At 44.5% G+C, this 15,427-nt stretch overlaps 1 protein-coding gene across 1 annotated transcript; it reads right to left on the reverse strand.

The window, feature by feature from the left end:
- Positions 1-683: 683 nt before the first annotated feature.
- Positions 684-6,948, reverse strand: HNRNPA0 (heterogeneous nuclear ribonucleoprotein A0). Its single transcript, XM_077786683.2, has one exon. The coding sequence runs from the start codon at positions 6,584-6,586 to the stop codon at positions 5,654-5,656; it is 933 nt and encodes a 310-aa protein (XP_077642809.1). The 5' UTR covers positions 6,587-6,948; the 3' UTR covers positions 684-5,653.
- Positions 6,949-15,427: the final 8,479 nt, after the last annotated feature.

Consider the following 15,427-nt stretch of genomic DNA (forward strand, 5'->3'; position numbering starts at 1 on the left):
CTAGACCTGAACTGTACCATCTTTTTAACTGTTCAGTCTATTCAGCAGGTAACTCAGGAAATAGAAAAATCTGGAGAATTGCTCTCTTCTGCAGTGAACTACAGCTTTACAGCTGTTGTTCTTTCAGGGTTCCCACTACCCATTTTCCCAGAGAGATGTTTAAGGGGAATATGGATTTTATATGACTAAAACAATCTGAAAGCCATATGAACAAGAGGTATCAGTTCAAAAGTGACTATTTCCACCCATTTATATGTAGTAGAAATTCATGAGAGTTCTGGGAGCAGAGAAGGTAAAAATACTAGGATTTGTCAGACCAGCAACAAGAAAAGCACCCAACTCCATCAGCCCTTTACAAGTCCTCATATACAGGTAAGTAATACAAAATTCCCAGGAAAACATATATAGCAGGAAGACTTTCATCTTGTAATGAGAAATACACATCTGACACTCATCAATAGTAGTGCTGACATTACAGCACAAATAAATACTCATTAAAGGTAAGTGGAAGTAGAGGTAACGTCTGTGTGTGTGTATAAATGCACATTCCAGAAATAACAGAGTACTAATGCTTCAACAGGAGACCTAAAAAATGCCCATCAACAAAAGCAAATAGTGCTTGTTCAGGCTAGCTCAGAACTCCTTGTGGTGTGCTTGCATTGTGAAATACATTTTCAAGTGAAGCAGGGATACAACTGTTTTATTCATTAAGAAATACAAAAATAACAAGCAGAAAACTCATCTTTAAGGGACACATGTACCAGATCACAGAATCAGTTATGCAAAACATGCTAAATAACCCATTGTTTTGTAAAGTATGCCTCTGGCTAGTGTGAAAGACTGAAAATTGGGTGTTACATTTTTAATCACCTAATATTAATCCAAGGTATTACCCATATAGATTTTGAAAAACCACTGAAAATGCCTTTTTCCAAATAGCTCAGAAAGTAAAAGGTCTGTAACAACATAAACCACATAAATGTGGTAGAAACTTTTGATTACATGATAAACACTAATCCATAGTAGTTACAACAGGTCAAACAATCCTAATCTATAGGTTTGGATAAACTGCCTTCTATCAGGAACCCAACCTTCTCACGGACTGTAGGAGCAAAACCCCATTGTCACAAAACACACCATGTTTTGTTCACTGTGTGCACATCAGAGGGGCGTCCTTCAGGATATTTTTTAGGGATTAATGAACAACATAATGATTTAAGCCAAGCTTTTTCATTTTAGAACATTCTGAGGTATGCAGAGAAAGGAAGCTGCTCTCTTTCCACACTCAAATGGGAAGTTGAGGTCTTCAGCATTTCAGACCCGTTTTGGCAGCAGTGGCAATGCCATGTTGGGATGGCAGTATCAGCTGACAGAGCAGGGTAATAAACCACTTTTCTGACCTACAACATCCAATTAGACCTTCCAATGCCAAATGAATGCAAAATTTGCTTTGCAGGGATCTCAGCTGGAGATGGCAGGGAGGAAGACACCATAAAGTATTTGAGAACTTTACATTTTTTGCCATTTTAAGTATTTCTGCTTCACAGGTCGTTAAGTGCACACGTGCAAAGTACCTGGTAGAGTTCAGGCACACCTCCTGTCAGTGCCCAGCTGTGCACACCCCCACCTCCCCACTGGGCTGAGCTCCTGGGAGCAGCACGGGACTGCCAGGGCCACTGCTGGAGCCTGCACTGCAGCCCTTGTAACATTCAGCACAAAAGCCTGCCCAGTTCTGGAGGGTAAGGATTGTTACACTACAGAAGCCTGCAGGACAGGACACAGCTTTTATTTTGCAAGTGTGTCACACCACCAGTGACCCACAGATTTACTGCTATGGAAGCTGTCTGAGCTGTTAGCAAGTTCTAAGCCACCTTTCCAGCACCTGATGTTAAAACAAACACGTGGGAGGTACTTCCACAGACTTGTGCAAGTATCACTGCACTACATTTACAGGTGTTTAGCGTGTTTCTTTTTAATGCAGTAGTAGTCAGTATTATGAAAGTGTAAGTTAGGCTGGTTTTATTAGCCAAATAAAATTTACAAGTCAAGAACAAATTATATTTTAGAGCAGACATGAACACCCATCACTAATAAAAAACTGTACGTACATCATAACACACTGAGTTCAGTGACACTGTAGTCTGAAAAGTTTGGTTTTGTAAATTCCATTTTGGTCATGCAGATTACAAAAATAAAAAAAAATCTGTGTTTTAAGAAAACTACCACATTTTTACTTTATTAAATGCTGAAAGCAAACTAATTGCTCTTATTTTCTATTTCTCACAGGTGACATCAACACAACGGAGAATTTGGTCCTGAACAGAAGGCCATTAACTTATCAAGATAATTTCAGATATAGAAACTTCAGAACTCAACTACAAACTAAGGAATGGCAAAGTAAAGTTACTTTACTTCTATCTTCCTTACCTGCCTAAAGCAACTGTGAAATCACAAACTTACATGCTAGCTATACACCTTATTTCAGCTCAGTTCTTCCTATGCACCTCTATGCAGACAAATCCACCCAGTGCTCAAGAAATCATTAAATACCTTTAAACACATGAGCAAAGTTTTATCAACAAATCTCAAATAACTAGGAACTGTATTAGAAACAGATTTATAACCCAAGAGTCTTGAAGTCACAGTGTCTTTAATGCCAACCCATACAGATCTGCATTTCTCTGTATTCCATGGTACACCCTGGCATTGCTGCCCCTTGCCCAGCCTGTGCTCACAGGATCCTCTCCAATGTCACCTGCAGGGTCACAAGTTCTCACTCCCAAGAGACCAGGGGTCACAGAGCTGGTGCCACCTACTCAAGCCACCAGAGAACATGGTTAAACAGGCGACAATCTTTTGAGGGCAACACTAGGCACCCTACTGCCTAACCCACATGTGATTTTGGGGATCAGCTCTTTGTCCTAGCAGACATTAGTCCTACAAGGACTACTGCACACAGGTAACAGCACATTGCAGCACAGCACTTGCCAAATTGTCAGATTTCACAGTCACTTTTAAAAAAAACTACTTGTTTCTAATATCAACATATTCTGTCACAGCACATAACATGAAAATACCCTAAAGCTATACTTGGTGCACAAACCTTTAGCTTCCTAAATCAAATGACAAGACACACCACAAATGTGAATTTAACCATTTCACTGCAAGCCAGCCTGTTCCTTCATAAGGTTAAGGCAACAGCACTGCAAAGACTAAATCATACCCCCAAACAGCCTGGAACTCTGCTGCTCATTTCAGCTAAGAACAGGAAAACTGGGCTTCAAATGAAGTTCAAGGATGACTGTCCAACATGGTTGTAAAGTGCAAAGGTACAGAAAAAGCCTTCAAGTCCAGTGAGCTGAAATAAAACCACGCAAAGCTGTGCATGGACAAGAGCTGGCACTTGCAGTGTTTTACAAACTCAAACTCTGAAATTTGACTTACAACAATGTATAAGATATGCTGGTGCACAACAGTAACTAACAGGTTTTTGAGATAGAAAAATTACAATATAATTGCAAACAGCAAGTCATTTGGAACCTATTCATAAAAGCTCAGCTAAGCCAGAGAGAGCCAGTCTCCATAAGAGCCAAAAACAACCACAATCAGGAGGAAACTCAGCTCTCAGTTTAAATCCTGATGATTACCAAGAGGTTGTCCTGTTTAAGCTCACAAAGGCAATTAAGGTGATGCAGTTTCACTTCTAATAACATCAAAGCTCATTTCAATTTAAATAATCAAGTTAGATTGATAACAAATAGTAACAATACCTTGAAATTTAATTAGAAATTCTTCAGCCCAGAAGCACCAAGCCCTACACATTTAATTTTTCAGTGTAATCAGTGGGAATTATATGCCTAATATCTTGCATATCTGGAGGAAAGCAAAAAGCAGCTTTTATGATGCAGTCCCACAAAACATCAGCATTCCAAGAGCTTAGAAACCTGAAGTCAAAATAACTTTGTACTTTTTAAATGCATGCCCCACATCATATATACTCTCACTCAAGCATATAAGGAATTCAAATCTTTTATTTGATATCCATAAACCCATAAACGTTGCTAATCTATATTTCTATGCAGGAAGGCAGTTTTCCCCTAAAACATTATGCTTTTTAATAAACAACAAACTTTAATTCTATTGCGTGAAAGGGCTACAAATATACATTTTTTAAATCAAGCAGACTACACAGATATCTTTGCTTTACAACTGGCACCTATGTTACTTGTACACTTGCTGGCTCACTTCTCAGAGCTCTTTGCCCAGTTTAGATCACCACTTTCTGAAATATGGTCAACTGCAATTATTATTTGTTAAATTACGTGCTGAGGCAGGTATTGCAAATCCATTCCTTTTTCCACCCCCACCCAATCAGTAGTCAGGGACCCCATCTTTATTCACGTGCAGATGTCACTGTATTCTACACCAGTCATCTAGTGGCATAAAAATAACTTTCCAAAGGTTGGTACAATTGTCAGCAAGCCAGTTTTACTCCTGCTTTAAGGAAGCCCACAGCACGGGGCTGCCATCCTGACAGCAGATGGAGCTGCCAGAGTTCTCAGGGAACTTTCAGGAAGAACAATAGTTCCGAGTGAAATCTGTTAACCCGGGGCTAGGAAAACAAGTATGCCTTTAATAGAAGGGATAAATGTCGACCCTTTCCTGGAAGGAATCACACAGAGACAAACCAAGGACTTGAAAACTAAGCAATAAGAAATTCTGAACATTTTATATGAATGAAGCACATGCTTAACACAAACTATTTCTTCAAAACTACACAATACATACGTTGATGGAAAAGTCCTACAGAAAAAACTGACCAACCATGTCAGCACGTCAAACTGTCTAGTACAAGATGGTGGATGCACACAAACTGCCAAAGTGAGAACGAGTATTTAAAAAACAGAACACATCCACGGATTAGTACTTCAAAAATTTCTCTGTCGAGTGTTTGAAAGCCACTAGCAAAAAAGTCAGTTAGGACCTTTACTGGCAACAAAATATTTACTACTCTAAGTACACTGAGATTTTAAAGCAGAGGAACACTTGCTTCAAACCTAGAAAAGCCTTAAAACCGTGCGGAATTGATCCTAGGAAAAAGAATTAGACGTATAAAGGTCAATGAACACAATGATTTATTTAAAAAATAAAAAACGTAAAAACCATTTTTTCCTCCTTTACAGAAATGTTAAAAGTCAGTCATGGGATCCGAGTAGCTTTTGTAGAAAAAAACGTAGTATCCAGGCATCGAGTCCTTACAACAAAGGAACTTCCCCCCAGCCTCCCCGGTTTTTACTCCAGATCAGCAAGACACTTCCCACCCCGCACCCCCCAAAAAACAAATTAAAACAAGACATTTTTCGTTGCTAGTATAAAAACGACCAAGGTCCAAGTAATAATAAAAAAATAGAGTCCATCAATGACTGTAACACAAAATATGTGTATGTGGGGCCCAGTCCATCTTCAGAGAGAAAGAAGTGGCACAGGCAGCAGAGGCGACCCTCAGGGGGCATTTAGGAGCCGCTCCCACGGAAGGGAGGCATTTAAAAGGAGCTGCCCTTCGGCGAATGAGGGGAGAAACCATTTAGAAGCTGCCCCGTATCGAAGGGAGGGCTCTCCACGCCCCCCCATCAATGGGTATGAGCGCTCCAGCTCAGAAAGAGCCGCCCCCGTAGCCTCCCCCACCATAGCCTCCTCTGTACGGTCCACTGTTACTGCGGCCCCCCCAGCTGCCGCCCCCTCCTCCACCTCCTCCGCCGCTCTTCATGGGGCCGTAGGAGGACTGGTGCTGGCTGTAGCTGCCGAACCCGCCGTACCCGTTGCCGTAGTCTCCGCCTCCCCCTCCGCCGCCGCCTCCGTAGGAACCGCTGCCATAGGAGCCGTACCCGCCGCCTCCTCCCCCGCCGTAGCCGCCGTAGCTGTTGTAGCCGCCGCCTCCTTTGGAAAGCCCGTTGTGATCCCGGTTGCCGGAGCCGCCGCCGCCCCGGCCCCTTCCTCCTCTGCCTCCCCGGGAGGGCCTGGAAGAGCCGCCGCCCCCCCCGCCCGCCTGGATGTCCTCCTTGGGCACGGCCTTCTTGACCTCCACTCGGTGGCCCTGGATCGGGTGGAACTTGACCACGGCCGCCTTATCGGCCGCGTCGTGGTTCTGGAAGTAGACGAAACCGAAGCCGCGCTTTTTCCCGCTCTGTTTGTCGGCGATGATCTCGGCCTTCTCCACGGGGCCGAACTGGCTGAAGTGCTGCACCAGGTCCCCTTCGCCCACGTCCCCTTTGAGGCCGCCCACGAAGAGCTTCTTCACCTTGGCGTGAGCGCCGGGCTTGGCCGAGTCCTCCCGGGACACGGCCCGCTTCAGCTCCACCGCATTCCCGTCCACCGCGTGGGGCGACGCGGCCATGGCGGCGTCCGCCTCCTCCACCGCCGAGTAGGTGACGAAGCCGAAGCACCGGGAGCGCTTGGTCTGCGGGTTGAGCACGACCACGCAGTCGGTGAGGGTGCCGTAGGCCGCGAAGTGCTCCCGCAGCCCGGCCTCCGTGGTCTGCACGTTCAGCCCGCCGATGAACAGCTTGCACAGCTGCGAGTTCTCCATGCTGCCTCCGGTGCCGCGCCTGGGCCTGGCGCCGAAACTCCTCCTCCTGTTCGGGGGCAGCTCCGGAGGTTTTTTCCCCCCCTGCTCCGTCTTGCCGCTTCTTTCCCCTGCGAGCAACGCGACCTCTTCGCGGCTGCGGCGGCCGCCGGCGGTAGCTCGCTCGGCGCGGCCCGGCGCCTCCGCTCCGCCTCACCTGACCGGCAGCACAGTCGGGGCGTCCCCGGTGCCGCCGCTGCCCCGGGAAGGCGGGCGGGGGTGGGCGCGAACACAGGCGCGCACAAAATGGCGGCAGCGGCTTCTCGGGAGCGCGGCCGGCGACTGGTGCCCACACAAAGGGGCCGCCGGGAGCCCCGCCCCCCGGGCCGGCCTCCGCCGCCGCCGCAGCCAATGAGAGCGACGCGCCGGCGGCGCCCGCCACTCACGCCTAAGGGGCGTGGCTTAGGCCGCGATGGACGTGTGCGGCAACCAATGAAAGGGCGCGACCTCCGCAAAAGTCCCGAGGTTCGCCGGGGACGGACGCGGCGGGCAGCCAATAGGAACGCGGGACGCGTTCGGCGCGCGCCGGGCGGAGGGGCGGGGCAGTACGTCAATGCGCCGGGCCCGCGGCCGGCAGCCAATGGGACGCCGCCCGCGTCCCGGCGCGCGCTCCCTCTCCGTTGGCCCCGCCCCTCGGGGGGCGGGGCGCGCGGGAGCGTTTGAACGGCGGGGACCGTTGGGCGCGCGGGGCTCGGGCCGCCCTCAGAGCGCGGCCCCGGCCCCGGGACGGGAGAGCCCCGGCGAGCCACACCCCGCATCCCGGCCTGCCAGCACTCTGCGCTCTAAAGTTCTCCCTCGCGTTCACGTGGAACTCGCCGTGCTTCTGTTTGTGCCGTTGCCTCGCGCTCCCGTGAAGCGGAGCCCGGCCCGCCCCTTGGCCGCGCCCCGTGGGTACGGACGCTGCCGGCGGCACCCGGCGGGCACGGCCCGGCTGCGGCCCTGGGCTCGGCCCTCGCCCGCCCTCCGCTCCCCGCAGCGATGGCGCTTCCCTCCTTCGTGCCGCCTTCGCCTTGGTAACCGCTCCCAGCGCACGGGATGCGAGGAGCGGCCTCCGGGTGTGACAGAGAAGGTTTAGTTGGATATCAGGGAAGAATTCTTCACCGAAAGCAAGCTGCCAGGTGGAGTCGCATCTCTGGAGGGTTTAAAAGACAGCGCGGATGTCGCGCTTGGGGTCACGGTTCAGCGGTGGCTTTGGCAGTGCCGCAGGAAGGGTTCGAGTCGATCATCTTGAAGGGCTTGTCCAACTTACACATTTTTGTGATTCCTTCTCACTATTCCTGCTACTGTTTCCTCCCCTGCTTTCTCTTTCCAACCCTATCACAGCCTACGCACCCTTAGATCTCTCCTTAGCTCTGAAAATGAGGTATTTTCTCAGCGAAATTATTAGAGCTGTTCAAGAGTGTGCAAGCCCTGTGGAATGACAAATAGTGAGACAATTTTCCTTTTTTTTCCCCTCTTACTTTGATAGTGCATTAAACATTGCTGTCATGAAGACTGCAGCATTACTTTCAACTTAAGTGAATTTTTCATTAGAAAGATTCTTTTTTTGGTCTTACAGTCACTAGGGTTTATGTTAAAATTAAGCGGGAGCTAAGAATGACTGTTGTTCTGCATTAGGCACTGTCAGGATGTAGTTCCACAGTTCCCTGAACTGATCCTGCCTTTTCCCATGTGCCAACCTTGATGCTTCTGCAAACACACAGCATCCACATAAGAGAACTGAGACAGTCATAAATGGTTTTATCATGACAAAGGAACTGGTTTTCAGCTGCCTCAGCTTTCTGAAACATTTTTTGCATGATCTGCTGGTGCTGGCAGGAGGGAGGAAGCAGAACTGCAGCATCCCCCTGATGATGATCAATTGGAAATGCTCCCTTGGAGACACAGACACAAGAAGAACACTGACCGTGCTGGAAGGTTGGTTAACCACAGCCCCAGAGGAACTCCAGAGAGGCTGAACATGCTTTTGTCTCACAGGCTATGATCCTCATTAACCTGTAGCATTGATACTTGCAGTACAGTAATCTGATTTTACTCAGATTGGATTTTTTTATGCTATAGCCAAGTCTATAGTAAGAGTAACTTATTAAATAACTATGTTTGACAATCACAAGGAAAGTTGTCATGGCTTTAGATCCATTTATCTCAATGCATGAACTGACACCATCACTTTATATAGTTTAAGAAAAAGAATATCCCATAATGCCACTGAAATATCTCTGGTTTTAAAATAAACAAACATATCCTACTGTATTAAATAAAAATCTTCCCAGAGGCTGTCTGCAAGCTGCACATAAATTACAGGAAATACAAAACTATTTTGCCTACTAGTTATTGTAAGATCTGTATGGCCCTTCACAAGATAAATTAGTATGTGTCATGTGGAAAATAATCCATGGGAGTTTTGTAGACCTATAGTAATTTAGAGCAAAAAGGATGAAAAATTAAGATGAGCTAATTATGACCTCAACAGATAACAAAGAAATCAAAGTTTGTTTACACCACACTTTCTCTCCCTGAAAGCCAGACAAGTAAGCCAAGGAACAGATCAAAGAAAAAAGCTGCAGCTTGCATCACGAGGAGATGAGGGTCCTTAAGGTGTGAATAAATCAGTAGGAAAAATCAGCCACTGACTCAATTCAGGTGTAGCCCAAATTCTTCCTCTTCATTTACACTTCTAGCTGGTTGATTAATGAAAGGAAAACACCTTTAAGACACACATACCCATGTCATGCAGGTGGAAATGTCTCCTCTGAAAATGCACAAAGGCCAAACTGCACTTGGCCCGGTGTCCCCACCTTTCCCAGCTGCTGGAGTGAGCTCGTGTTGTTCATTCACACCTCCGCTCAAAGCCTGCTCTGAGTTCAGTCCCTGCCCTGGCAGGGCTGAGAGCCTGCACACGTCCATGTGCCCTGACACAGCCCCGGGCTCTGGGATGCACATCAGCTTCTCCTGCACACATCCATGTGCCCTGACACAGCCCCAGGCTCTGGGATGCACATCAGCTTCTCCTGCACACATCCTTGTGCCCTGGCACATCCCCGGGCTCTGGGATGCACATCAGCTTCTCCTGCACACGTCCATGTGCCCTGACACAGCCCCGGGCTCTGGGATGCACATCAGCTTCTCCTGCACACGTCCATGTGCCCTGACACAGCCCCAGGCTCTGGGATGCACATCAGCTTCTCCTGCAGCCCCCAGAGACCTTCCTTCCTCCCAGGTCATCCTCGGAGGCTCCAACCGGACCTCTCCAGTCACTGTTGGATTCACGCCTGCTGAGGCACCAGTCACCCGAGCTGTGCAGCAAATCACTTGGCACACACATTCCCAGGAAAGGTGCCTTTCTCTGCTCCTGAAATGAGCTTTTCCTTCAAGCTACATGAGCCAACGAGACACAGGTGCTGCCACAGTGTGAGTGCAGAACCAAAGATGAGTCTCCCGTGTGTGAGATGTAAACCAGAAACACTCCAGCTGCCACAGCAGCTTCCCCACAGAATTTTTAAACTGCTTCTTCCTGTAAACTAGTAAATGCATAATACCATCCTATGGATATAAAAATTCTTAGGAAAGTATAATGCAATAGGAATACACACTTTTCACTTTCCAACAAGGCAATTGCAGCATGACATTTTTTTCAGCTCTACTAGCAACCTATAGAATAAAAAAAAAATCAGCAGCCAAAGTTTCTAAAGTTAGGTGCTTTTTCAGCTCCACCTGTATCATTACCAAAAGAAGATGTGTTTCTCAAATCAGACACATTAGCCAAATAATGCCAATTAAATCAAATATCTTAATGGGACATTTTAATTAGTGCGTTAGGAAGAAGGAAAACCAAATCATGTTCATGCATACACCTTTCTGGTTATTCAGAAGAAATCGTTCTAGCCAGAGTCCACAGGAGGGCATTGCTGCTTAAGAGATTGAAAACCAGAAGTCTGAGCAGTCCCTTTCCAACACGACTTCCTGTGTTACCATATATTCTTAGTAAAAGCTGATGCAAAATAAACTATTAAGGAATTTTTTATATCCATTTTGTCATTCAAGAAACATAACTTTGTCATGCTATTTAATGGGTCCAAACTGCCAAGACTGAAAATTAATAATTAAGTTTTGGAAAAGAGCATGAAGGGCAATGGAAAAACATCATGAATTCAGAAGTAGTTATTAAGTTATAAATGTTTTATCTAAACCCTCATATAAACACAAAGTCATATCTTTTTAACTAGTTTCAACATCTTTAGTTACATCTGTGGCTTCCACTCTTGGCAGGCATCGATTATTTTCTTAAGCAATTTATGTACATCACAATTTTTAATGAGTTTAAGTATTTTTTTGTATAGTACAATGCTCTAGACTTAGATTTAGTTTGACCTTTCAGCAGACAGAAAGCATTTTGAAATTTCATGCGGACTGCTGAATTCTGCATTCACATTGAAAATTGTAATAACATCACCTTAGCTACACACACATTTCACCCAGATTTTTCTAACTGTGAATAGATGGGAACAGTTGGGAATACAAGGGATCCAACTATAATTTCCCACATCACTCTGAGATACACACAGAAGCAAAGATTTTTATTTACATCCTTTCAATGAGATATTATTAGACTTTTGGAAGGCTCAGTCCTACCCAAATCAACACCTCAGGCAGAGTGTAATTGTGTGGTTCATAGGGAGCATGTTGTGTAAAAAAACAGCAGCACCACAAGCATTCCCAGCCTGGCACCTTGCTTTAGTTACAGGTGCAAAAACTTCTGAAAAGGGTACAGCTGTCCTTGAGAGATCTCCTGCTTTTTTGGCCAAAGTTTCTCTTTCACTCTGTTCTGCTGTTTGCACTTTCATCTGCATAAACCTCAAACCTGTGATCTTACTTAGGAGACTTTCATGAACTAGTACTGATCAGGAGAGGGTTTTTTGTTGAAAAAGATTTAAAAATAGTGAGAGGCAACTAGATAGACTTTTACCTCCCTAAAGTCTGAACATAATACTCCTCAGGATAAAAATCTCTACCTTGTGTAAATTCAGATGGGGAATAAAACACGACCCCTCTCTTGTATTTGCTTAATGCAAAAGAAGATAACCTATAGATAAAAAGGTAACAGAATAACCCACAGGTACTATTTCTTCAGTAAGTAGTATCAAAGTTTATCTGTTAAACAAAATCTTCCCTGGGCCCCTTCTAAGGGGAGTTTGCTGAAGAAAGAAACACACCTTTGTGAAGGGTGAAGTGGAAAGCCATCAGAGAATTGAATTTGCATCCTTTTCTTTGGATTTAAGTTACCATTTTTCCTTAAACCCTGCCCTCCCTCCTCTTCCCTCTGAAGTTCAATTTCTCTTTTCCTCTTTCATCTTTACATTCTTCTTTAATAATTCATTATTTCTTTCCTTCTCTTCTCTTCTCTTTTCTAAAATTGTATATAAAAGCTGGCCATAATTTGAAGTGATGGGATGAAAGTAAGGCAGGAAAATACAGTGTTAGAAGTCAAAATTCTTGTGAAGGATCAAAGAATGTAGTGACGCTGTGTCAGATGTGAGAGGGGAGAATTTTCACTGTATCTTAGTCTGAGACAGACCAGAATCCTAAGTTTTGCCTAAGACCTGGAAGGAAGACCTGGAGCCAGCAACAATCTCAGCCATGCTCTGATCTTTTTCACCTGCAAATTTTTCATTAGGTATTTTCCAATTAAATTAAAATCTACTTGATTTTATTTTTTTCCCCTTAGCTATTCCTAGACTCCAACTCTTTCTCATACCACAGAACCTCAGTGGGGTGTGTTTGTGGTGCTTTTGCATGACTGATGTTAAACTTTGTTTGAACACAGCAGGAAGAGCTGAGCTATGAAGCTCAGTAAGTACCAGTCTGAAATTAGCTGAAATTCAAGAAATTTTAAATGAGCTGGTGTGAAGTAAGACTTTCATGACAGGAAATAGCAATCTAGAACTCCTGGTTTTAATCCAGAAAATCAAAATGCTTGTTATAGTTTGAAACATGCTGGAAAATTGAAACAGACTGAGATTAATGGGAAAAACCTTTTGATTATTTAAGTATTGCTTAATTAACAATTAGGACCCTGAAAGATGTCATGCCATGAGAACAGCAGGGTTTGGTGCTTACAGTGTTGTTATGAAAAGACTCTAGAATGAGAAAAAACAAACCAGAGATAAAAATTGTCATATTCCCCCCAAATCTGTGAGCTATTGAAATAATTCATTTTTTGGCAGAGACGACTTTTGGTAAAAGTGATTTGGAGAAGTTCTAGAAAGTTACAAAGAATTGAATAAGGGTTTGGAAAGTGGAATTTATTATAAAATATGAATTTATGCAGTCGCACTCCTATTACAATTACTCACATATCTTATCTCTTTTTCAGTGAGAAAAGTAACTTGGCTGACCCAAAAAAATTAAGATGCTAACCTTCCAGCCAGGGAGTGTATTCATCTCCATCTCAGCTCTATGCCAACTGAATAAGGTTCAGAAATTAGTCAACAGTTCATGGCATGACACAATTTTAAAAATTAATATGTTATTATAAGTAACTCATTTATAGTTATATCAGATTTTTAAACAGTTGACTTTTCATTCTAGGCATGAGCTAATTGAGAATGAAAACTGAGATCAGGCATCAAGGATATTGTAAAGGTGTCCTTTAGAGCTATGCAGTATAATGGAGTGAAACCTAAACTCCAGGTAGTGAACATGAATTATTTTTGTGACAATCATCTCCAATTAGGAAAAAAATTTCTGGGTCATGGAGCAGGACTTCAACTTTTACATGTACATCCATGGAGAAAAAGTCCCAGTGCATACTTAGCTGTTGCTAGTTTGGTTACATTATGAGCTATTTACTGAGAATCCCTTACTGGGCTGTTGATCTCTCCACAGAACAAGAAAATGTGAGGGGAGTGTGTTTTTCCTCCATCACAGCATATTATCTTACTTTCATGGCATTAACCAGCACATCCAACACTAACATGAGATTTCCAGTTATTCTTGTTTACTTTTCTATGCCCCTTTGAAGTGCTATGAAGAACAGGATTTATTAGGAAGCAATAATCCAGGAGAAAGATTTGCAGGTGTTGATTGACAAGAAGTTCAACATGAGCGGGTAAAGTATGTTTGAAATATCTGACTTTGTCCTGGGCTGCATCACCAGCAGTGTGACCAGCAGGATGGTGGAGGTGGTTCTCCCTCCCTCCTGCACTCTTGGGAGACCCCACCTGCAGTGCTGCATCCAGCACTGGGGCTCCCACGTGAGGAGGGGGTGGATCTGCTGGAGCAAGTCCAGATGAGGCCATCAGGGTGCTACAAAGGCTGAGGGAGCTGAGAGTACTCAGCCTGACAAGGGAATAATCCAGGGAGAGCACAGAGTCCTTCCAGTGCCTAAAGGGGCTCCAAGAGACCTGGAGAGGGACTTTGGACAAGGGCCTGGAATGCCATGGTGAGAGTGAGTGGCTTTGTAGTGACAGAGGGCAGAGTCAGGTGGGATTTGGGAATAAATTCTTGACTGTGGGGGTGGTGAGTCATTGGAAAAAATCACCCAGAGAAGCTGTGGCTGCCCCATCTTAGGAAGTGTCCTGGAAGTGACACTGGAAGTGTCCTGGAAGTGACACTGGAAGTGTCCTGGAAGTGACTTCCATTCCTTGGAAGTGTCCAAGGCCGGGTTGGATAGATCTTGGAACAGCCTTATCTAGTGGGAGGTGCCCCTTCCCATTGGAACTGGTTGATCTTTAAGGTCCTTTCCAACCCAAGCCAGTCTGTGATTCCATGACCCTTCAGAGATGTTGCAGGGCTCTGAACCAGCCCTTGGCCAATGTTAAAGAATTTCTTCACATGGGAAGCTGAAAAATTGTAAAGTGCATCTCTACTAAATCTTATTTCTCAAAAAGGAGGCTGCAACAGGCAGAAACAAGGACTACTGCACAGGTACATAGGAGAAACAATTAAGCAAAAATTTAGAGTGATCAACCATCAGCAAAGATTTCTGCTTGCCAAGGAATCATGTAAATGCCAGACAAAAGGTGAACTTAGAGGAGTTAAATGTTATTTTTCACCAACAGGTTGTTGCCAATGCTACACAAGTTATCACAAACATTAAGTTCAAAAACCTATTATGGCACTTCACCTATCACTTAATACTGAGCAATTTAGAAATGACAAGACCATTGATAAAAAGTAAATACAATTCTGCTATCCATTAACCTTTTTTGCAAATAGACACTCCAGCATTTGGCTGAAAAAATACCTTGTGATCCTTCCTCCAGAGCCATGGGTCCCACTTAGTATACATACCTTTGACATCAGGATTAAACACACCAGGAGTAGCTACACCCACAAGCATCTGATGCTGGATGTGATCTAATTCACAACAGGTTGCAACACAATAAAATCCACATGAGGCAGCAGGCTGATGCAACTGTAAAACCAATGGATCATATGTTAAAGAGTCCACTTTTTCCACAAATGAAAGACTGCATACAGAATTATATTAGAAACAGAGGCATGTGTAAATAAGCAAAATGACCTTTGAAATTTAGAAATAGAATAGGAACATATTTTTATTTTATTGACTTATTTACTTCATAAGTAGATATGCATTTTTATGGCCTGTTCTGATGCTTATCACATTGCATGTTCGGGTCCTGATTAACTTCCTGGGGTTACACTACAACCAGCAGCAGAATTTCTAAAGTACTTTGGCAAAGCTTTGTTTTTATAGTAATATTGACGTAATCAAACCCAGCAAGCTCTAGAAATGCTTTAGAAAAATATATTCCCATTGCTTGATTACAGCATTTTTGGTTA

The sequence above is a fragment of the Lonchura striata genome, chromosome 13 (assembly GCF_050655825.1).
Source record: "Lonchura striata isolate lonStrDom1 chromosome 13, ASM5065582v1, whole genome shotgun sequence".
Classification (NCBI taxonomy): Eukaryota; Metazoa; Chordata; class Aves; order Passeriformes; family Estrildidae; genus Lonchura; species Lonchura striata.

Excerpts from the sequence above, each read along its gene's own strand:
- HNRNPA0 (XM_077786683.2), bottom strand. The coding sequence starts at position 6,586 with ATGGAGAACTCGCAGCTGTGCAAGCTGTTCATCGGCGGGCTGAACGTG.